This window comes from Tachyglossus aculeatus, chromosome 22 (assembly GCF_015852505.1).
Source record: "Tachyglossus aculeatus isolate mTacAcu1 chromosome 22, mTacAcu1.pri, whole genome shotgun sequence".
NCBI lineage: Eukaryota > Metazoa > Chordata > Mammalia > Monotremata > Tachyglossidae > Tachyglossus > Tachyglossus aculeatus.
The window spans coordinates 51,783,379-51,807,252 of NC_052087.1; the positions used below are offsets into that span (position 1 = coordinate 51,783,379).

Here is a 23,874-nt window from a genome sequence, read left to right on the forward strand (position 1 = left end):
GAGCTGGGATTTGAACCCATGACCTCTGACTCCAAAGCCCGTGCTCTTTCCGCTGAGCCACGCTGCTTCTCATCCCAAGCAGCCTTAGTGGGCAAACCTGCCCCTTCCCCGCCATTCCTAGGAAAATGCTTAAAAAAAAAAAAAAAAAAAAAAAGGAGAAATGGTAACTGTTAAGCCCTTACTGTGTGTCAGGCACTGTACTGAGCACTGGGGTAGATACAAGACAATCAGGTTGGACCCAATCCATGTCCCCCATGGGGCTCAGAATCCTAACCCCCATTTTACAGCTGAAGGAACTGAGGCACAGGGAAATGTGCCTCTTCAATCCATATATATATGGATTGGAATGGAATGGGTTGGAATGCCCTCCCTCTGCCCATCCGCCAAGCTCGCTCTCTTCCTTCCCTCAAGGCCCTGCTGAGAGCTCACCTCCTCCAGGAGGCCTTCCCAGACTGAGCCCCTTCCTTCCTCTCCCCCTCGTCCCCGTCTCCATCCCCCCATCTTACCTCCCTCCCTTCCCCACAGCACCTGTATATATGTATATATGTTTGTACATATTTTTTTTACTCTATTTATTTGTACATATCTATTCTATATATTTTATTTTGTTAGTATGTTTGGTTTTGTTCTCTGTCTCCCCCTTTTAGACTGTGAGCCCACTGTTGGGTAGGGACTGTCCCTATATGTTGCCAATTTGTACTTCCCAAGCGCTTAGTACAGTGCTCTGCACATAGTAAGCGCTCAATAAATACGACTGATGATGATGATGATGAAATGAAGTGTCTCGCCCAAGATCACATGGCAGACAAGTAGCAGAGCTGGAATTAGAACCCAGGTCTGGTTCTCAGGCCCATGCTCTTTCCACTGCTTCTCACCTAGGCCCATCCTTCTTGCAGGATGGGGTGGGTGGGAGGGGGACGCAATCAGAGTCTTTAGAGAATAATAATTTTGGTATTTGTTAAGCGCTTACTATGTGCAAAGCACTGCTCTAAGCGCCGGGGAGGACGCAAGGTGACCAGGTTGTCCTATGTGGGGCTCACAATCTTAATCCCCACTTTACAGGTGAGGTCACTGAGGCACGGAGAGGTGAAGGGACTTGCCCGAAGTTACACAGCTGACAAGCGGCGGAGCCGGGATTAGGAGCCATGACCTGTGACCCCCAAGCCGGGGCTCTTTCCACTGAGCCACGTTGCTTCCCCTGACCCCTGGGGTCTAAGAAAGCCTCGGCCTTGCTGCCAGGAGAGATTTCCGGCGGATCAGAAAGGTTGGGCTTGTGTGGCGGGAGAGTGTGGGCTGATAAATTGTACCCGTTTCTGCTCTTGGGCCTGACACCCCCCAGGTTGGTGGGGGCAGCCCGGCAGGGTGGTCCCGGGTCCTCGGTGGAGGAGCCCAGGGGCGAGGTAGCCACAGATGGAGCTGACGCAGCCGGGCCAGGCCGCCTCTGTGTAAAAATGTTTATTGTACTAATGTCTGGGATACAGGAAACAACAAAAAAACGAAAAAAAAACAAAACACAAAACCTCGACTCCAAAGCGACGGTGAGAAGCGGCACATCCCGGGGCGGGGGTGAGACGGGAGGGGCGCCGCCAGGGGCCGGGCGGAGGGGGCCGGGGCGTCGAGGCCTTACCAGCTGCTAGCGAGCGTGCGCGGGGGGAGAGGGGGCCGGGGGCCGGGGCCACCCCCGGGGCCGGGTGAGGGGATTCTGGATTCTGGAGGTAGGCTCGAAGTAGTTATAAAACAGGCACATTATCCCAGGTCACCCCGGGGCTGCGGCTCCAGCCGGGACCGCCCCCCACCCCCTGCCAGAGAGGGGGGGAAGGGAGGAGGACGGGCTGGGGGGGCAGAGAGCGGGGACTTGGCCGGGGGAACCAGGCGGGAGGGGACGGGCAGCGGCGGGCGCCGCGCTCCCTCGTGCTGGGCACAGTGGGCGGGGCCGGGGGGGGGACGGGACGACGGCTGCCCCCGGCCGCTTGGGTACCGGGTCCGGACGGGGAGGGTGAGGTGCGGGGTGGAGTGGGGGCCGGGGGGACCCCAGGGGCCCGGGGCCATTCCCACAACGGGCAGTGGGGGCTGGGAACGCGGAGGTTCCCCGGCTCCGGAGGCCGTTCTGGGCGTCCCAGTGGGCAGCGCTGGGTGACAGCCGGCAACCCCTCCCCGGGGCCCGGCAGGGACACGGGGGAGCCGGGCTGGACCCAAGGCAGGCAGAGTGAATGCACTTTGGAGGAAGCGGGGAGGAGCGGAGGGGGGCTTGGCTCCCTCCCCCAGGGGACGGGCACGGACTCCGCCCGCCCTCCGACCCGGGGAGGGGCCGCTCCCCTCCCGAGGCTCCCTGGGGCCTGGGAAAGGGGCGGTTAGGGGGTGAGGAGAGGGTTGGGGGTGGGAAGGAGAGGAGGAAGAGGAGGAGGGGGTGGGGGGAGACAGAGCCTGTTTGTGTGGGGGCTGCGGGCCCATCAGGAGGAGTTCTGGTTCTGGTAGATGGAGGCCTTCTCCTTCAGCAAGTCCAGACACAGGTGGCAGCTCCAGCTCCCTGTGGGCGGGCGCCATCAGGGTGGAGCCGTGCCCCTGCCCCTTCCCCCCCCCACCCCATCGCCAAACTTTGGTCTGACAGGACCCCCGGAGGCCCCTCCCCACAGAGGACACCCCTGCCCTGCTGGCTTTCCTTGGGCAGGAGGGAAGGAACCCGATCCCCAGAGCACACTGGGAACCATCAGAGTTGCAACCCGGGGCGGCCACAGGTCGGCTGGGCTCCCTCCCTCCCTCCCTCCCAACGCCGTTTCCGCTGTCCATCTTGGGGGCCGGGGAAGGAAGCGACTCGGGCGGCCACCCCTCCCTTCGGGGCACCAAACGGGACCCTCTCCGGGGACGAGGGGAGGGCGCGGAGGACGACGACGCCGACTGCAAACCCGGCTCTGCCTACCCTTGCTTTCCATCCAGGGGCCCCACCCAGTTGGAGGGGAGAGATGGGTGAGGAGACGTAGTGCCCGGAAAGGACTCTCCCACCCACGACCCTCTCATCCCGACGCCCGGAGCGCCGAGACCCCTCCTCGGGCCCGGTGGGCGCGGTGCGGCTCGGCTGGCCCGTCCACGCCTCCGGAGTCGGACTCCCCCGGCCCTCCTCCCGTTCCACCCCGCCGACCCCACTCACCCTCGGGCGGCTCGGACATGGGCGGGGTGAGGCAATACATGTGATAGCCACGATCACAATCGTCACAGAAGAGCAGCTGGTCCTAGGCAGAGGGGGGTGGGAGAGCGGGGCGGGGGGGGATTTTGGATGATTAACGTGCCTTGGTTGGGCTCCTACCCCCTCCTCTCCTCAGAAGCCAACGGGGAGCGGTGAACGGCCCCCTTCCCCTTCTCCCACTCTGGACCAGCCACGTCTCCGATCCTGCTGGCCCGTTTCCCCCGCCCCCCACCCAAGCCTTCCTACAGACCTACCTCCTCCAGGCAACCATCCCAGATCACATCCCCCAGTCCAGCCAGCTCCCTGGGCATCCCCACCCAATCCATCTGCCCCCTGCCCTGGGCGCCTTGGCCTTTTCCTTCCCACCCTCCATCTAGCTACGTGCCCACTGCCGCCCCGGCCCCCGAAACCCCCCGAGGGCAGGCTTGCGCCTCTCTCTTCTCCCACTCCCTTCTGTGTCACCCTGACTCGCTCCCTTTATTCATCCTCTCTCCTAGCCCCACACCACTTATACCCGTTATCTGTCATTGACTGGTTTCTGGTCATGCCTATCACCCCATCTAAACCATCAGCCCATTGTGGGCAGGGAATGTGTCTGTTTATTGCTCCATTGTTCTCTCCCAAGCGCTTAATACAGTGTTCTGCACACAGTAAGAACCAATACAACTGACTCTCTCTCTTGTGGCTCAGTGGAAAGAGCACGGGCTTTGGAATCAGTGGTCATGGGTTCAAATTCTGGCTCTGCCGAATGTCAGCTGTGTGACTCTGGGCAAAGTCACTTAACTTCTCTGTGCCTCAGTTCCCTCATCTGTAAAATGGGGATTGAGTGTTAGCCCCCTGCGGGACAACCTGATCACCTTGTAGCCTCCCCAGTGCTTAGAACAGTGCTTTGCACATAGTAAGTGCTTAATAAATGCCAACGTCATTATTATTATTTTACAAAGCCCCTGGACGGGCAGACTAGGGGCAGACCAGGGTCCCACCCGCTGCGGGCACAGAGGAACCCCCTCCCCCTGCCCTCCCGGGTGGGCACAGAACGAGTGGGGGTGGAAGGGTTCTCACGTCGTTCTCGGAGGTGCCACAGATGTTGCAGCACTTGCACTCGATACACTGCCAGCGGTAGGTCTTCACGGCCGCCATCATCACCGGGGTGAACTGCAGGCAGGAGGGGTGTCCTGCGGCCGCGGCGGGGGACACAAGGGGAAGCCGCTCACCCACCGGGCCCCGGAGGGGGAGGAGGCCGGGCAGACGGGCAGGCACCCCGGGCCCCCGGGGGCACCCACCCGGGCACGGCACCCACCCGAGCGGCCGCAGTCAGAGCAGGACACCAGCTCCTCGGGCTGCCCCGTCTTCTTGTTGATCTTGGAGTCCCCCAGGCAGAAGTCGCAGTAGTTGTTGGGCAGGGCCAGTCCGTCGGGACCCTTCTTGGCTGCGGGAGGGGGAGGAGGAGGAAGGCAGGGGGTCCCGCGTCGCAGGGACCCCCGCGCCATCCTGGAGCCGGCCGGCCCGTCAGCCCACCCGCACGCTCCGCTCCTCCGGTGCCGGCCTGCTCGCCGCGATCCCGTCTCGTCTAGCTCCCCGCCGACCCCTTTTCCACATCCTCCCCGTTCCATAGCCGACAGACCACAGCTCTTCCCGCCTTCAGAGCCTTACTGAGGGCACAACTTCTCCAAGAGGCCTTCCCCAATCAAACCCTCTTTTTCCCGACTCCTCCTCCCTTCTGTATCGCCCAGGCAGTCGAACCTGTCTCCTTGAGGCACTTGATATCCACCCCGTCCTCAGCCCCCAGGCCCTTAGTTCCAGACCCGTCACTGATTTAATGTTCGTCTCCCATCTACCGACTCCGTTATATCGGACTCTAGCAAGAGCTCAGTCCAAGGCTCTGCACACACTAAATGCTCAATAAGTTCCATTAATTGACTGATAGGCAGAAGAAGCCCGTGATTGTGAAAGAAGAACTCTAAGTGGGGAAGGAGGGGAAAGGAAGAAGGAGGGAGGAAGGGAGAGGAAGGAGGGAGAATTGTCTAAGGCCGTGGGGGGTGGGGGGTGTTTTCTTACACTTCTGCTCCTCAGACCGCTGGGAGACGGGGGTGGGCGGCTGCGAGTCCTCCTTGTCCTCGCCCTCCTCCTCCGCCAAATGGGAGTGGGCATAGTGGTAGCTGAGCCCAGGACGGTTCTTGTAGCGCTTCCCGCAGACTGCACGGGGCAGGGGACAGGGAGGGGGGCACGGAGAGGGGCGTCAGAGCCCGGTGCCCACTCCCGTACCCCCCAACCCCTGGGGCTTAGCCAGGGGGCACTCCCGCCCGTGGGCGCCGAGTCTCAAGGCTGCCCACAGAATGGGCACCGCTGCGGGCCTCTTTCCACCCCGGGGGACCCCACGGCCCCTCCCGGGTGGGCTTCTGCGCAGCCTGGGCCCCGGCCCACCTCAGCAGGGGTTGGGGGACATCGAAGCTGGAAGAGGACTGGGGGGAGGAGGAAGGGGAATGGTGCCTGGTGAGCGCGGCCTAGCAGGTGGGAAGGAAGCACCTTGGGGTGGTACGGGGGCGGCCGCAACCCCCAGAGCTGAAGGGTGGGGGTGAGGCTGGCAGGAGAGGGTGGCCGTGCGGCGGGGGCCCTCGGGGAGCAGGTGGCTGATGGAAGGTGGGCAGGAGGGCCGGAAAGGGCGCCTGCCCGCCGTGTGCCCGGGAGCCAGGAGGACGGGGAGGGCAATCCCGGCGGTGGGCACAGCGACGGGCACCACATCGTCCCCAACTGGGATTCTCGGTCGCCCCTCGACCACTGCAGGGGGGGCCATGCCAGCTGGGCCACAAGCCAACATCTTCACCTACTTTCTCCTGGGCTCCCCCACCCCCAGAGCAGACCTCCCCTTTGCCCCAAAGTATCCAGTGACCCTGAGCAGCAGCAGGAGGAAGGAGAGAGAGGGGAGAGGAGTGAGGGGAAAGGCAGAGGAGGAGGAGGAGGAGACTGGGGTGGGGAAGAGCGGCGCCCCACTGTCTCCCCAGCTCGGGGCCGGCGGCCAGATGCAAGCAGAGCCTCGGGACAAAGGAGGCCACGGGGCCATCTGGAGAAGGGACAGCGGAGAGGTGGAGGTGCCACGCCACGGGGAAGGGGACGGGGGCGAGGGGAACACAAAGGGCTCAGAGCCGAGAGAGGGCGGCTACCTCTCGGGGGTGCTTTCGAGGTTTGCTTTTGTTTGAAACTATCTGAAAGACAGAAAGAAGAGTCGTGAGAGAGAGGCCCGGACGGCCGCAGGGAGCGACGGACAGGGTGGGAGAGAGCAGCCCCCCACCCCCGGGGCGGGGGGAGGTGGAGGAGGAAGAAGAGGAGGAACAGCAGAGAGAGGGGGAGGAGGAGAAGGACAGACAGACGGAGAGGAAGTGAGGCAGAGGCGCTAAGGCCACACCTTCACCGCCAGGCCCGGTGCAGGTGCTCAGCAGGGCTGCTGTGGGAGGGCTCCTGGGTCAAAAGCCCCCCACCCCCTTTGCCCCCCGCCTCAAGCCCTCCCCCCCCCCCCCCCCCCCCCCCCCCCCCCAGGCGGACGCCGTCGGCGGGGGCACCGTGGACCGGGCAGGGTGTGCTGGATGCAGATTAAGGGGAGACGGACCTCTCTCCCTCCCCGCCCCCCGGGGAAGGAGCTGGGGCCGGGCTGGGGGCCCCCCACTCCCCACCACCCTCTACCCCCCGACTCACTGTCACAGGCGTAGGGCTTATCCCGGTCCTCCAGGATGGAAGCGTCCAGCTTCTTGCGGGCGCTGCCCACGCCTTTGCCCTGGGGCCGGTACAGAGAGGCAACCCTCACCCCCGGGCACTGGTGAGGTGCTTAGTACAGTGCTCTGCACACAGTAAGCGCTCTGCACACAGTAAGCGCTCAATAAATATGACTGATTGATTGATGGGTGGTCCCACCCCAGAGTCGCCCTTGCTCCGAGGGCCAAGGGTGACGCGGGGGAGTCGGGGCTGAGGGGGCTGTAGCGTTTGTGGGCCCATGGCGTAGCGGCGTCCCCCTCTTCCTCCCAGGAATTCGGGGCTGAGGGGCAAGGGAAGGGCAGCCGGGCCCCCGAGGAGCCTGGGAAGCCAGAAGCCCTGGCCGGAGGCAGCACGGCCCAACGGATAGTCTGGGCCCGGGAGTCGGAGGACCTGGGTTCTAATTCCAGCTCCTCAACTTGCCTGCTGGGTGACCTGGGGCAAGTCACTTAACTTCTCCGTGCCTCAGTTTCCTCATCTGGAAAGTGGGGGTTCGATACCTTGTCCTCCCCTCCTACTTAAATTTGGGAGCCTCCGGTGGGTCAGGGAACGTGTCCAACTTGGCAGGGAGTGCGTCTATTACACTGTTCTATTTTCCTCTCCCAAGTGCTCAGTACAGTGCTCTTCAATCAATCGTATTTATTAAGCGCTTACTGTGTGCAGAGCACTGTACTAAGCGCTTGGGAAGTACAAGTTGGCAACGTAACTAAGGCCACTTAGTAAGGCTTACTCTTCACAGAGTAAGCGCTCAATAAATACAACCGGCTGACTGGTGATCTTGTATCTATCAGGAGAAGCAGCATGGCTCAGTGGAAAGAGCATGGGCTTTGGAGTCAGAGGTCGTGGGTTCAAATCCTGGCTCCGCCAATTGTCAGCTGTGTGACTTACGCGCTTAGTACAGTGCTCTGCACACAGTAAGCGCTCAATAAATACAACTGAATGACTGATTGACTTTGGGCAAGTCACTTCACTGGGCCTCAGTTCCCTTATCTGTAAAACGGGGATGAAGACGGTGAGCCCCCCGTGGGACAAGCTGATCACCTTGTAACCTCCCCAGTGCTTGGCACATAGTAAGCCCTTAATAAATGCCATCATCATCATTATTATTATCGCAGTACTTTGTACAGTGCTCAGCACGGAGCAGCATTTAACAAATGCCATAATGACTACGGTTATTATGACCTGCCCGGCTGCTACCCACTATCGCCCGGCCTTGGGACACCTCACCCCGCCCCCACCTTGGCTTTGCCCTTGCCCCGGCGTTTGGGGGTGTCCTCCTCGTAGTCCTCATCATCCAGATCGTCCAGGAAGTCATCGGGCTCCAGGATCCTCTGGTGGGGAGGGGGAGAAGCAGGTAAGGGAGGGGGGCAGGGCGAGGCTGGGGTCATCGCCCCACCAGGGCCAGCCCCGACCTCATCCCACACTCCTGCGGCTGCAGGGGTCCCGGCCCCCTGTCGCGGGCTGGACCTCGGGGGTCCATGAGGCCTCTCCCAGTCTCCCAGAGGGAGGAGTCGGGGTCCGCGTGGCGGCAGCGGGAGGGTTCGCCTAAGACCACCCGCGCTGAGGGGGAGGATGGAGGGAGGGGCCCCGGGCCCCACCTTGCGTGCGCGGCTGTTGGTGACGGGGAACTCGCCGAGGCTGTCGTCGTCCGCCCCCCGGGGATCGGGGACCCCCCGCTTCTCCAGGGGGTCGGTGCGCAACAAGGCCTCCAGGCTGCTGCCGTCCTGAGAGATCAGCCCCTCCTTCTTCAGGGTCTGGTCCGTGTCTGGGAGAGGAGGGGAGGGGAGGTCAGGGGGTCCGCCCGGTCCAGCCGCCCCAAGCCTGCCCCGTGCTTGGTGGAGCGGGGGGAGGTGCGGCAACGGTGGGAACCCCCCTGCCCACACCTGCCGGCGCCCCCAAGGCTCCCAGACCCCGACGGCCCCGGCAGCCTCATGGTCCCTGTTCTATTTATTTTATTCTGTTAATATGATTTGTTTTGTTCTCTGTCTCCCCCTTCTAGACTGTGAGCCCACTGTTGGGTAGGGACCGTCTTTAGATGTTGCCAACTTGTACTTCCCAAGCGCTTAGTACAGCGCTCTGCGCTCAATAAGTACGATTGAATGAATGAATCTTACCGGGTTTGATGGCTGGGAAGGAGAGCCGGGGGTCCTCTGGGGGGTGGGCCCGCCGCTTTTTCCTCCAGCGCCGCGCCGGGTAGGAGTAGAGCTGCCCAGAAGCCAGGCCTGTAGAAGGAGAAACTGAGGGCTAGAACCCGGGCTTCCCCGCCAGCTCACCCCCACCCGTCGGTCCGTCCGCCCGCCCACCGGGAGCTCACCGGGGCCACGGTGCCTCTTCTCCATCCAGATGTAGCAGTTGCTCTGGGCGACGCCAGTCTGCGAGTCCAGAAAGGGCAGGCGGACACTCCGCTCGGCGCACAGGCGGGCGTTGTAGTTGTGGCATTGCTCCATGGCGTCCTTATAGTACTGCTCGCCGAGCCTGGGGGTCCACAGGGGGCACGGGAGCTCAGGGGCGGCACCACCCCGGCCCCCAACGGACCCGGCTTGGCCCAGATCCCTGCCGGCTACTGGCCGGGCCCACGGGGGGTCCTGGTCGTGAACAGATGCAGTGGGGATCCGCCTGGTCCCCGCGTGGCTTCCACCTCGGAGCCCGCCCCTCACCCCTTGCCACCTGTGCCCGCGCCCCAGCGAGGACGTGGGCCTGGTGATGCTGAGGCTAATTGGATGAGCGGTTATCACAGTCATCCAAGGCGAGATTGGGCCGGGGGCGGGCGCCGAGAGGAAGCGGACCCCGTCCCTGACCCCAGAGGGGAACGCTGGCCACCGGGCCGCAAGTGGACGACGAGTGCGGGCGACGGGATCCGTAGTCCGAGGGCAGGAAGGTGGGGGGCGGCTGTGGGTGAGGGCAAGGAAAGTGGCATCGTGGCAAAGAGGAGGGCCACAGGGCGGGGCCCTGAGTAGCCCACAAAGAGACACTCACTAATCCTCCAGAACATGGTTCTCCATGGGCGGGTGTGTTTAAAACTGGCCACTCCACCCAAACCCCAGCACCCCGTCCTCTAACCCAGGTCCCCAGCTGCCTGGATGTGGAGAGGAGAAAACTCCGCCTCCCGGGGTCCTCAGGATCCTTCTGTCGAAGGGGCAGGGCCCACACACCCTCGCAGGAAGAAGGAGGGCCAAGGGCAGAAGCCAGGAGTCCTGCCTCCCAGCCGTCAAAGGAAACATTCTCTCCCCAGGGCCAAAGGAAAGCAGGGCAGGAGCTGAACCGACTTCACTCTCCCCACCTCCAAAGCCTTATTAAAAGCACCCCTCCTCCAAGAGGCCTTCCCCCAAGCAAGCGCTCATTTCCTCTTATCCTACTCCCTTCTGCACTGCCCTTGCACTTAGATTTGCATCCTTTATTCACCCCTCCCTGACCCCACACCACATAACAGGAATAATAATAATGGCATTTATTAAGCACTTACTATGTGCAAAGCACTGTTCTAAGCGCTGGGGAGGTTACAAGGTGATCAGGTTGTCCCACGGGGGGGACTCACGGTCTTAATCCCCATTTTACAGATGAGGTCACTGAGGCACAGAGAAGTTAAGTGCTTTGCCCAAAGTCACACAGCTGACAATTGGCGGAGCCGGGATTTGAACCCAAGACCTCTCCATCTCCCCCATCTTACCTCCTTCCCTTCCCCACAGCACCTGTATATATGTATATATGTTTGTACATATTTTTTACTCTATTTATTTTACTTGTACATATCTATTCTATTTTATTTTGTTGGTATGTTTGGTTTTGTTCTCTGTCTCCCCCTTTCAGACTGTGAGCCCACTGTTGGGTAGGGACTGTCTCTATATGTTGCCAATTTGTACTTCCCAAGCGCTTAGTACAGTGCTCTGCACATAGTAAGTGCTCAATAAATACGATTGATGATGATGATGATGACCTCTGCCTCCGAAGCCCGTGCTCTTTCCATCGAGCCACGCTGCTTCTCTAATAACAATCATGGAATTTGTTAAGCTCTTTATATGTGTCAAGCACTGTTCTAAGCACTGGAGAAGACACAAAATAATCAGATCAGACACGGTCCCTGTCCCGCATAGGGCTGACAATCTAAATAATGATTATGACATTCGTTAAGCGCCTACTATGTGCCAGGCATTGTACTAAGTGCTGGGGTGGATACAAGCAAATTAGGTTGGAAAGTTCCCATCCCAAGTGGGGCTCACAGTCTCAAACTGAGGCCCAGAGAAGTGAAGTGACTTCCCCAAGGTCACACAGCAGACAGGTGGCAGAGCCGGGATTAGAGCTAATGACCTTGTGATTCCCAGGTCTGTGCTCTACCCACTATGCCAGGGGAACAGGTATTGAATCCCCATTTTACTTATGCCCCTACCCATCATTTACCTTAATATCCGTCTCCCCTTCTAATAATAATAATGATGGCATTTGTTAAGCGCTTACGATGTGCAAAGCACTGTTCTAAGCGCTGGGGGGGATACAAAGTGATCAGGTTGTCCCACGGTGGCGGGGGAGGTTCACAGCTTTAATCCCCATTTTACAGATGAGGTCACTGAGGCACAGAGAAGTGAAGTGACGTGCCCAAAGTCACACAGCTGACAGCTGGCGGAGCCGGGATTTGAACCCTTGACCTCTGACTCCAAAGCCCGTGCTCTTTCCACTGAGCCACGCTGCTTCTCTAGACTACATGCTCCTTGTGGGCAGGGAACACATCTCCCAACTGTTAAACTGTACTCTCCTAAGCGCTTAGTACAGTGCTCTGCACACAGTAGGCGCTCAATAAATGCCACTGATTGATTGACTTCCCTCAGTGAGCTCTGGCCCGTCAAACGGCACTGCCTTTCTCCGCATCGGCCGGGCTGGGTCTCGATCATCATCATCATCAATCGTATTTATTGAGCTCTTACTATGTGCAGAGCACTGTACTAAGCGCTTGGGAAGTACAAATTGGCAACATATAGAGACAGTCCCTACCCAACAGTGGGCTCACAGTCTAAAAGGGGGAGACAGAGAACAAAACCAAACATACTAACAAAATAAAATAAAATAAAATAAAGTAAAAAAAATAAAATTTATTGAGCTCTTACTGTGTGCAGAGCACTGTACTAATCAATCAATTGTATTTATTGAGCACTTACTATGTGCAGAGCACTGTACTAAGTGCTTGGGAAGTACAAATTGGCAACATATAGAGACAGTCCCTACCCAACAGTGGGCTCACAGTCTAAAAGGGGAACACAGAGGACAAAACCAAACATACCAACAAAATAAAATAAAATAAAATAAAATAAAATAAAATAAAATAAATAAAATAAAATAAAATTTATTGAGCACTTACTGTGTGCAGAGCACTGTACTAAGCGCTTGGGAAGTACAAACTGGCAATATATAGAGACAGTCCCTACCCAATAGTGGGCTCACAGTCTAAAAGGGGGAGACAAAACCAAACATACTAACAAAATAAAATAAATAGAATAGATATGTACAAGCAAAATAAATAAATAAATAGAGTAATAAATATGTACAAACATATATACATATATACAGGTGTATACATACATATATACAGGTCTCCAGGCCCCCTCACAGTCCCAGGGCCTTGGGGGCGGGGGTGTCCTGGGGAACCCCCCCACCCTGGGGCCATCTCAGCCTGGTCACAGAAAATCCCCAGGAAGCCTCCTCCCCGGGGCTGGTAATAATAATAATGGCATTTATTAAGCGCTTACTATGTGCAAAGCACTGTTCTAAGCGCTGGTAGGTGATCAGCACCCCGCCATGGGGTGCCCTGGGCAGGAGAGTGAATGTTCACGTCAGGAGGATGGGTACGGCGGCAGCAACAATGCCAACTCCGAGCCAAGGAGGGTGGCTTCTACAGGGGGCACAGAAGAGGTGGGCAGTTCGGGGAGACCAGAGATGGGGTACAGTGAAAGAGGGTCTGCAAGAAGGGGAGCGGGGGGACGACACAAAAAAAGACCAGCTCGTTGTGGGCAGGAAACATGTCCACCTGCTGTTGTACCCGTCCTCTTGCAGGCATTTAGTATAGTGCTCTGCACATTCATTCAATCGTATTTATTGAGCGCTTACTGTGCGCACAGCACTGGACTAAGCGCTTGGGAAGTCCAAGTTGGCAACATATAGGGACGGTCCCTACCCAACAGTGGGCTCACAGTCTAGAGGGGGGAGACAGACAACAAAACAAAGTAACAAAATAAATAGAATAAACGTGTACAAATAAAATAAATAAATGGAGAAATAAATCCGTACAAACATATATGCAGGTGCTGTGGGGAGGGGAAGGAGGTACGGCGGGGGGGATGGGGAGGAGGGGGAGTCATTCACTCAATCGTATTTATTGAGCGCTTGGTAAGAGCTCAATAAATACCGCTGTTTGAAAGGAGCCCCAACGGTCAGTGCGATGGAGACCTTTTTCAGAGTCCTCCGGGTCTTCGACCGGAATTCTCAAATCGGGCTGCCTTTCCCACACTGGGGAAAACCGCTAAATGGCCAGGGGCAACAAAGCCCCTTTTGCCTTTGGCCCCCAGCCCAGCCTGCCCATTTACTGTGCCCTCCAACCCCCAGGCCCAAGACAGTGACTACAAGCCCACCCCCTTCCTGATGGGCCACACTAGCCAACCGGGTGAATGTTAAGCCCACCCAAGACCACTGGCATTTGGATTTGCAACCTTTATTCACCCCTCCCTCTGCCCTACGGCACTTATGTCCATAATGGTAATTTATTCATTTATATTAATGCCTATTTTGCCCTTGAGACAGTCAGCTCTGTTTTACTTTTTCCCCCCATCTTACCTCCTTCCCTTCCCCACAGCACCTGTATATATGTTCGTACACATTTTTTACTCTATTTATTTATTTATTTTATTTGTACATATCTATTCTATTTATTTGATTTTGTTAGTATGTTTGGTTTTGTTCTCTGTCTCCCCCTTTTAGACTGTGAGCCCACTGTCGGGTAGGGACTGTCTCTATTTGTTGCCAATTTGTATTTCCCAAGCGCTTGGTACAGTGCTCTGCACATAGTAAGCGCTCAATAAATACGACTGATGATGATGATGATAAGGTATTTGTTATGGGCTTGCTCTGTGCCAGGCACTGTACTATGTGCTGGGGTAGATAATGCTTATATGTTTGTACATATTTATTACTCTATTTATTTATTTATTTTACTTGTACATATCTGTTCTATTTATTTTATTTTGTTAATGTGTTTTGTTTTGTTCTCTGTCTCCCCGTTTTAGACTGTGAGCCCACTGTTGGGTAGGGACTGTCTCCATATGTTGCCAACTTGGACTTCCCAAGCGCTTAGTACAGTGCTCTGCACACAGTAAGCGCTCAATAAATACGATTGATTGATTGATAAAAGCTAATCAGGTTGGGCACAGTCCCTGTCCCACAAGGGACTCACAGTCTTAATCCCCATTTAACAGTTGAGGGACCTGAGTGAGGCCCACAGAAGTGGAGTGACTTGCCCCCGGTCACACAGCAGACAAGTGGCAAGAGGCAGGATCAGAACCCAGGTCCTCTGACTCCTCGTGGGCAGGGAAAGTGCCTACCAGCTCTGTCTCATCGGACTCGCCCGAGTGCTCCAAACAGTGCTCTGCACCCAATAAGCGCTCAATTCAGTCATATTTATTGAGCACTTACTGTGTGCAGAGCACTGTACTTTTTCTTTTTGGAAAAAGTAGCTTGGAAAGTAGCAACAGAGACAATCCCTGCCCTCAATGGGCTCACAGTCCAGAAGACAAATAAACATGATTGCTTGATTGCTAACCCACCTTTGAGGCCTGAGGAGGCCCAGGGGATTCCCCGGGCCTCCGGGTCAGTTTAATTTGATCTGCTCTGCCCAGAATGAAAGTCCTCTTCCCTTTATGTTCAAGGCCAAGGGGCGGCTAGCGCCCCGAAACCTCCCCACCTCTGACCACCCCTCTTTCTTCCAGTTCATCCATCCAAGGCTCAACCCTGGGGGTGGTCCTGTGGCCAATGCCAGGGTCTTGCGGAACGACAGGGCGTCGTAAGCGCTCAATAAATACGACTGATGATGATGACAGGGCGCAAAGCCAACGCTTCCCCATCTCCATCACTGCCCCTGGCCAAAGGAAATCCGATTTCTCGGTGTAACTGGGAGGGGTGGGGGCATCAGCTGTTCTCCCTCACTCTTGGTTCCCCGGGGGGCATCTTCTCTCCATCTTGCCCCTCCCTCCAGCGTCCACCTAATAGCCACCTGTTTGACCCCGGCCGGGCACGAGACATGTATTTCCCACTGAGGGTCCCTGCTGCTCTTTCTGCACCTCATTCGCAGCGTGGCCTAGTGGCAAGAGTCAGGCTTGGGAGTCAGAGGTCTTGGGTTCTAATCCTAGCTCCGCCAATTGTCAGCTGTGTGACCTTGGGCAAGTCACTTCACTTCTCTGTGCCTCGGTTACCTCATCTGTAAAATGGGGATGAAGACTGGGAGCCCCACGAGGGACAACCCGATCACCTTGTTACCGGAGCCCTCCATGGGACAACCTGATCACCTTGTTACCTCCCCAGTGCTTATAACAGTGCATTGCACATAGTAAGCACTTAAGTGCCATTATTATACCTGCTCTGCCACTTGTCTGCTGTGTGACCTTGGGCAAGTCACTTCCCTTCTCTGGGCCTCAGTTCCCTCATCTGTAAAATGAGGATTAGGACTGTGAACCCCACGTAGGACAACCTGATCACCTTGTTACCTCCCCAGCGCTTAGAACAGTGCACTGCACATAGTAAGCACTTAGTGCTATCATTATTATTATTATTATTATACCGGCTCTGCCACTTGTCTGCTGTGTGACCTTGGGCAAGTCACTTCCCTTCTCTGGGCCTCAGTTCCCTCATATGTAAAATGAAGATTAGGACTGTGAACCCCACGTGGGACATCCTGATCACCTTGTATCCTCCCCAGCGCTTAGAAAAATGCTTGGCACATAGTAAACACTTAATAAATGCCATCATTATTGTTATTATTAAAATGGGGATTAAGACTGTGAGCCCCCATGGGACAACCTGATTACCTTGTATCTACCCCAGTGCTTATAACAGTGCTTACCTTGTATCCTCCCCGGCGCTTAGAACAGTGCTTTGCGCATAGTAAGCGCTTAATGCCATCATTATTATTACGAAAATGGGGATTAAGACTGTGAGCCCCCCCCGAGACAACCTGTTCACCTTCTACCCTCCCCAGCGCTTAGAACTGTTCTTGACACATAGTAGGTGCTTAATAAATGCCATCATTATTATTACTGTTATTATTAAAATGGGGATTAAGACTCTGAGCCCCCTGCGGGACAACCTGATCACCTTGTATCTACCCCAGCGTTTAGACCAGTGCTTGGCACATAGTAAATGTTTAACAAATACCATAATAATAAGAATTCACAACCTCCCCAAGCTCCATCCCTCTGTACTAAGCCCCCCCGCTCCCCGAAGCCTGTCTCTCCCAGTAGACTGCAAGTTCGCTGTGGGCAGGGGACGCGTCGACCAACAGTTACACTGAGAACCTTCCCAGTGCTTAGAACAGTGCTCTGCGCACAGCAAGCTCTCAATAAATACGATTGACAGAATGAATAAACAGACAAGCAGCGAGGCTCAGTGGAAAGAGCCCGGGCTGGGGAGCCAGATGTCGTGGGTTCTAATCCTGGCTCCGCCACTTGTCAGCTGTGTGACCTTGGGCAAGTCACTTCACTTCTCTGGGCTTCAGCTGACTCATCTGTAAAATGGGGAGGAAGACTGTGAGCCCCACAAGGGACAATCTGATTACTGTGTATCTACCCCAGCACTTAGAACAGTGCTTGGCACAGAGTAAGCACTTATCAAATACCAACAATATTATTATTATTATTGTTATTATTGAGAAGCAGCGTGGCTCAGGGGAAAAAGCCCGGGCTTTAGAGTCAGAGGTCATGGATTTAAGTCCTGTCTCTGCCACTTGTCAGTTGTGTGACTCTGGGGAAGTCACTTCACTGGGCCTCAGTTCCCTCATCCGGAAAATGGGGATGAAGACTGTGAGCCCCACGTGGGACAACCTGATCACCTTGTAACCTCCCCAGAGCTTAGAACAGTGCTTTGCACATAGTAAGCGCTTAATAAATGCCATCATTATTATTATTATTATTACTACAAGGTGATCAGGTTGTCCCACGGGGGGGCGCTCACAGTCTTCATCCCCATTTTCCAGATGAGGGAACTGAGGCCCAGAGAAGTGCCTTGCCCAAAGTCACCCAGCTGACAATTGGCGGAGCCGGGATTTGAACCCTTAACCTCTGACTCCAAAGCCCGGGCTCTTTCCACTTAGCCACGCTGCTTCTATCTCCCCAGCGCTTAGAACAGTGCTTTGCACATAGTAAGCGCTTAATAAATGCCATCATTATTAAACACTACTGACGGATGCTTTGCATGCAGGCCCCCCCATTTCTCGCCCCTCATCACGCCAGGCCCCCTCCCCCATTTTAATGATGTGTATATAGCTATAATTCTATTTATTCTGACGGTTTTGACACCTGTCTCCATGTTTTGTTTTGTTGTCCGTCTCCCCCTTCTAGACTATGAGCCCATTGTCGGGTAGGGACCGTCTCTAGATGTTGCCGACTTTCATTCATTCAATCATATTTATTGAGCGCTTACTGTGTGCACAGCACTGTACTAAGCGCTTGGGAAGTACAAGTTTGCAACATATAGAGATGGTCTGTACCCAACAGCGGGCTCACAGTCTAGAAGGGGGGACAGACAACAAAACATATATACCAAATAAAATAAATAGAATAAATATGTACAAGTAAAATAGAGTAATAAACATGTACAAACATATAGACATATTTACAGGTGCTGTGGGGAGGGGAAGGAGGTAAGGCAGGGGGAATGGGGAGTCCCCCTTCTAGACTGTGAGTCCATTGTCGGGTAGGGACCGTCTCTATATGTTGCCGACTTGTACTTCCCAAGCGCTTAGTCCAGTGCTCTGCACACAGTAAGCGCTCAATAAATACGAGACTGTGAGCCACTTCTAGACTGTGAGCTCGTTGTTGGGTAGGGACCGGCTTTATATGTTGCCAACTTGTACTTTCCAAGCGCTTAGTGCAGAAACCCCTGTTCCATGGCTCAGTGGAAAGAGCATGGGCTTTGGAGTCAGAGGTCATGGGTTCGAATCCCGGTTCCACTACATGTCTGCTGTATGAGCTTGGGCAAGTCACAACTTCCCTGAGCATCAGTTCCCTCATCTGTAAAATGGGGATTAAGACTGTGAGCAGTGCTTTGCACATAGTAAGCGCTTAACATAGTAACATAGTAAGCGCTCACCTCCTCCAGGAGGCCTTCCCAGACTGAGCCCCTTCCTTCCTCTCCCCCTCGTCCCCCTCTCCATCCACCCATCTTACCTCCTTCCCTTCCCCACAGCACTTGCATATATGTATATATGGTTGTACATATTTATTACTCTATTTATTTATTTATGTTACTTGTACGTTTCTATCCTATTTATTTTATTTTGTTGGTATGTTTGGTTTTGTTCTCTGTCTCCCCCTTTTAGACTGTGAGCCCACTGTTGGGTAGGGACTGTCTCTATGTGTTGCCAATTTGTACTTCCCAAGCGCTTAGTACAGTGCTCTGCACATAGTAAGCACTCAATAAATACGATTGATTGATTGATTGATTAACAAATACCATTATTACCTTCTAGACTGTGAGCTTGCTGTTGGGTAGGGACCGTCCCTATATGTTGCAAACTTGTACTTCTCAAGCAGTTAGCACAGTGCTCTGCACACAGTAAGCGCTCAATAAATACGACTGAATGAATGAATACAGCTGACAGTTGGCAGTGCCGAGAATTGAACCCATGACCTCCGACTCCAAAGCCCGTGCTCTTTCCACTGAGCCACGCTGCTTCTCTAACGGTGCTTGGCACATAGTAAGCGCTTAACAAATACCATTATTATTATTATTACAGTGCTCTGCACACAGTAAGCAGTAAGCACACATGAGAAGCAGTGTGGCTTAGAGGGAAGAGCACGGGCTTGGGAGTCACAAGTCATTCATTCAATCATATTTATTGAGCGCTTACTGTGTGCAGAGCACTGTACTAAGCGCTTGGGAAGTACAAGTTGGCAACATAAGGTCATGGGTTCAAATCCCGGCTCCGCCACTTGTCAGCTGTGTGACTTCGGGCAAGTCACTTCACTTCTCTGAGCCTCAGTTCCCTCATCTGTAAAATGGGGATGAAGACTGTGAGCCCGCCATGGGACAACCTGATAATAATAATAATAATAATGGCATTTATTAAGCGCTTACTATGTGCAAAGCACTGTCCTAAGCGCTGGGGAGGTTACAAAGCGAGCTGGTTGTCCCACGGTGGGGCTCAGTCTTCATCCCCATTTTACAGATGAGGTAACTGAGGCCCAGAGAAGTGAAGTGACTTGCCCAAAGTCACACCGCTAATTGGCAGAGCCGGGATTCGAACCCATGACCTCTGACTCCAAAGCCCGGGCTCTTTTCCACTGAGCCACGCTGCTTCTCAAGAAGCACAGATTAAGACTGTGAGCCCCCACCATGGGACAACCTGATCACCTTGTATCCCGCTCCAGTGCTTAGAACACAGTAAGCGCTTAACAAATACCATCATTACCTTCTAGACCGTGAGCCCGCTGTAGGACAGGGACCCGCCTCTATATGTTGCCAACTTGGACTTCCCAAGCGCTTAGTCCAGTGCTCTGCACACAGTAAGCGCTCATTAAGCCTGGAATGCCCTCCCTCTGCCCATCTGCCAAGCTAGCTCTCTTCCTCCCTTCAAGGCCCTACTGAGAGCTCACCTCCTCCAGGAGGCCTTCCCACACTGAGCGCCTTCCTTCCTCTCCCCCTCGTCCCCCTCTCCATCCCATCTTACCTCCTTCCCTTCCCCACAGCACCTGTATATATGTATGTACAGATTTATTACTCTATTTTTTTATTTATTTTACTTGTACATAGCTATTCTATTTATTTTATTTTGTTAGTATGTTTGGTTTTGTTCTCTGTCTCCCCCTTTTAGACTGTGAGCCCACTGTTGGGTAGGGACTCTCTATAGGTTGCCAACTTGTACTTCCCAAGCGCTTAGTCCAGTGCTCTGCACACAGTAAGCGCTCAATAAATACGATTGATGATGATGACTACTCTATTTATTTATTTATACTTGTACATAGCTATTCTATTTATTTTATTCTGTTATGTTTGGTTTTGTTCTCTGTCTCCCCCTTTTAGGCTGTGAGCCCACTGTTGGGTAGGGACTGTTTCTAAATGTTGCCAACTTGTACTTCCCAAGCGCTTAGTCCAGTGCTCTGCACACAGTAAGCGCTCAATAAATACGATGGATTGACTGATTAAATACGACTGAATGAATGAATGCTCTGCCCACAGTAAGCGCTCATTAAATACGACTGAATGAATGAATGCTCTGCACACAGTAAGCGCTCAATAAATACGACTGAATGAATGATGGGGTGAATGAATCAATCAATCGTATTTATTGAGCGCTTACTGTGTGCAGAGCACTGGACTAAGCGCTTGGGAAGTACAAGTTGGCAACCTATAGAGACGGTCCCTACCCAACAGTGGGCCCACAGTCTAGAAGGGGGAGACAGGGAACAAAACCAAACATATTAACAAAATAAAATAAATAGAATAAATACGTACAAGTAAAATAGAGTAATAAACTCATTCATTCATTCATTCAATCGTATTTATTGAGCGCTTACTGTGTGCAGAGCACTGGACTAAGCGCTTGGGAAGTCCAAGTTGGCAACATCTAGAGACGGTCCCTACCCAACCAGCGGGCTCACAGTCTAGAAGGGGGAGACAGAGAACAAAACTAAACATACTAACAAAGTAAAATAAATAGAATAGATAGGTACAAGTAAAATAAATAAATAAATGAAGGAAGGAAGGAAGGAAAAGCCCGCCTAAACCCTCAGGAGGCCTCAGCTCCTCGTGTCCTCGACGCCCTGCAGGTCCCCTATAGGGGCTATAGGCCCCGCCCCGAATTCCGACCAGAAACCGGTATTTTCCGACAGGATATCGCTATGGGGACCCTCTTCCGGCCAACCCCGGGCGAGGGGAAGGGGCTGAGGGGGGAGAAATCGCCGAAATCGCCACTCACAGCTTCACCACATTCTCCACAACGGCCGCCATCTTGCCTCCTCCTCCTCCCCGTCTCTCCCCGGCCTTGCCCCCCTCCCGCTGGGCCCGCAGCGCGCAGGCGCAGGACCCCGAGCGCGAGCCGGCGTCCCCGTCTCAGTGCGCAGGCGCCGCGGGGGCGGGCGGGCGAGCGCGCATGCGCGCACCGCGTGAGCCTCCTTTCCCGGACTCCATGTGGGGAGGGGCGGGGTGCGGAAAGAGGCCAGTGCGCATGTGCGGCTGGAAAGGCGGGGGAAGGGGAGGCCGTCGGGCCGCGCATGCGCATTGGGGGCGGATGGCTTGCGTCACGTGGCGCCTGCGTTCACGAGGACGGAGGGGAAATGGAATGGAGGGTGTGGGGGCCTCATTCATTCACTTAGTCGTATTTATTGAGCGCTTACTGTGTGCAGAGCACTGTACTAAGCGCTTTGGAAGGACAAGCTGGCAACATTCATTCATTCAATCGTATTTATTGAGCACTTACTGTGTGCAGAGCACTGTACAAAGCGCTTGGGAAGGACAAGTTGGCAGCATATAGAGACGGTCCCTACCCAACAGCGGGCTCACAGGCTAGAATCAATCAATCAATCAATCGTATTTATTGAAAGCTTACTGTGTGCAGAGCACTGGACTAAGCGCTTGGGAAGTACAAGCTGGCAACAGATAGAGACGATCCTTACCCAACAGCGGGCCCATAGTCTAGAAGGGGGAGGCAGACAACAAAACCAAACATATTAACAAAATAGAATAGTAAATATGTACAAGTAAAATAAGTTGAGGAATAAATCTGTACAAATATATTCATTCAATCGTATTTATTGAGCGCTTGCTGTGTGCAGAGCACTGTACTAAGCGCTTGGGAAGGACAAGCTGGCAACAGAGAGAGACGGTCCCTACCCAACAGCGGGCTCACAGTCTAGAAGGGGGAGACAGACAACAAAACATTAACAAAATAAAATGAATAGAATAGTAAATATGTACAAGTAAAATAAATTCAGTAATAAATCTGTACAAACATTCACTCATTAATTCAATCGTATTTATTTGTACCTATCTATTCTATTTTATTTTGTTAGTATGTTTGGTTTTGTTCTGTCTCCCCCTTTTAGACTGTGAGCCCACTGTTGGGTAGGGACTGTCTCTATCTGTTGCCAACTTGTACTTCCCAAGCGCTTAGTACAGTGCTCTGCACACAGTAAGCGCTCAATAAATATGATTGATGATGATGATGATTTATTGAGCGCTGTGTGCAGAGCACTGTACTAAGCGCTTGGGAAGTACAAGCTGGAAACAGATAGAGATGGTCCCTACCCAACAGCGGGCTCACAGTCTAGAAGGGGGAGGCAGACAACAAAACCAAACATATTAACAAAATAGAATAGTAAGTATGTACAAGTAAAATAAGTTGAGGAATAAATCTGTACAAATATATTCATTCATTCAATCGTATTTACTGAGTGCTTGCTGTGTGCAGAGCACTGTACTAAGCGCTTGGGAAGGACAAGCTGGCAACAGAGACGGTCCCTACCCAACAGCGGGCTCACAGTCTAGAAGGGGGAGACAGACAACAAAACATTAACAAAATAAAATGAATAGAACAGTAAATATGTACAGGTAAAATAAGTCGAGTAATAAATCTGTACAAATACATTCATTCAATCGTATTTATTGAGCACTTACTGTGTGCAGAGCACTGTACTAAGCGGTTGGGAAGTACAAGTTGGCAGCATATAGAGACTGTCCCTACCCAACAGCGGGCTCACAGTTTAGAATCAATCAATCAATCAATCGTATTTATTGAGCGCTTACTGTGTGCAGAGCACTGTACTAAGCACTTGGGAAGGACAAGTTGGCAGCATATAGAGACGGTCCTTACCCAACAGCAGGCTCACAGTCTAGAAGGGGGAGACAGACAACAAAACATTAACAAAATAAAATGAATAGAATAGTAAATATGTACAAGTAAAATAAATTCAGTAATAAATCTGTACAAACATTCATTCATTCATTCAATCGTATTTATTTGTACCTATCCTGCTTTATTTTGTTAGAATGTTTGGTTTTGTTCTGTCTCCCCCTTTTAGACTGTGAGCCCACTGTTGGGTAGGGACTGTCTCTATATGTTGCCAACTTGTACTTCCCAAGCGCTTAGTCCAGTGCTCTCCACACAGTAAGCGCTTAATAAATACGATTGATGATGATGATGATTTATTGAGCGCTGTGTGCAGAGCACTGTACTAAGCGATTGGGAAGGACAAGCTGGCAACTGATAGAGACGGTCCCTACCCAACAGCAGGCTCACAGTCTAGAAGGAGGAGACAGACAACAAAACATTAACAAAATAAAATGAATAGAATAGTAAATATGTACAAGTAAAATAAGTTGAGTAATAAATCTGTACAAATATATTCATTCAATCGTAGTTAGTGAGCGCTTACTGTGTGCAGAGCACTGTACTAAGCGCTTGGGAAGTACAAGCTGGCAACAGATAGAGACGGTCCCTACCCAACAGCGAGCTCACAGTCTAGAAGGGGGAGACAGACAATGAAACAAAACATATTAACAAAATAAAATAAATAGAATAGTAAATATGTACAAGTGAAATAAATTCAGTAATAAATCTGTACAAACATCTATATCCAGGTGCTGTGGGGAGGGGAAGGAGATAAGGCGGGAGGGATGGAGGGGGCGGAGGGGGAGAGGAAGGAGGGGGCTCAGCTTCAGCGAGGTCAGGGGAAACGTCCCCGGCTTGGGGGGCAGAGGGTGTG

General features: G+C 53.6%; 1 protein-coding gene across 3 annotated transcripts; it reads right to left on the reverse strand.

Moving 5' to 3' along the window:
- Positions 1-1,437: 1,437 nt before the first annotated feature.
- On the reverse strand, positions 1,438-21,158 carry DPF2 (double PHD fingers 2). 3 transcript variants are annotated; one of them, XM_038765010.1, is made up of 12 exons: positions 21,090-21,158; positions 9,240-9,400; positions 9,040-9,147; positions 8,524-8,690; positions 8,164-8,256; positions 6,872-6,950; positions 6,343-6,384; positions 5,240-5,377; positions 4,482-4,610; positions 4,244-4,356; positions 3,146-3,221; positions 1,438-2,527 (listed from the first exon to the last, which is right to left on the reverse strand). In XM_038765010.1, exons 1-12 carry the CDS (start codon positions 21,119-21,121, stop codon positions 2,451-2,453), a joined length of 1,215 nt encoding a protein of 404 aa, XP_038620938.1. In that variant the 5' UTR covers positions 21,122-21,158; the 3' UTR covers positions 1,438-2,450. The 3 variants fall into 3 exon arrangements, with proteins under 3 accessions (XP_038620938.1, XP_038620937.1, XP_038620939.1); XM_038765009.1 differs by having other exon boundaries at positions 3,146-3,227; XM_038765011.1 differs by lacking the exon at positions 6,343-6,384 and having other exon boundaries at positions 3,146-3,227.
- Positions 21,159-23,874: the final 2,716 nt, after the last annotated feature.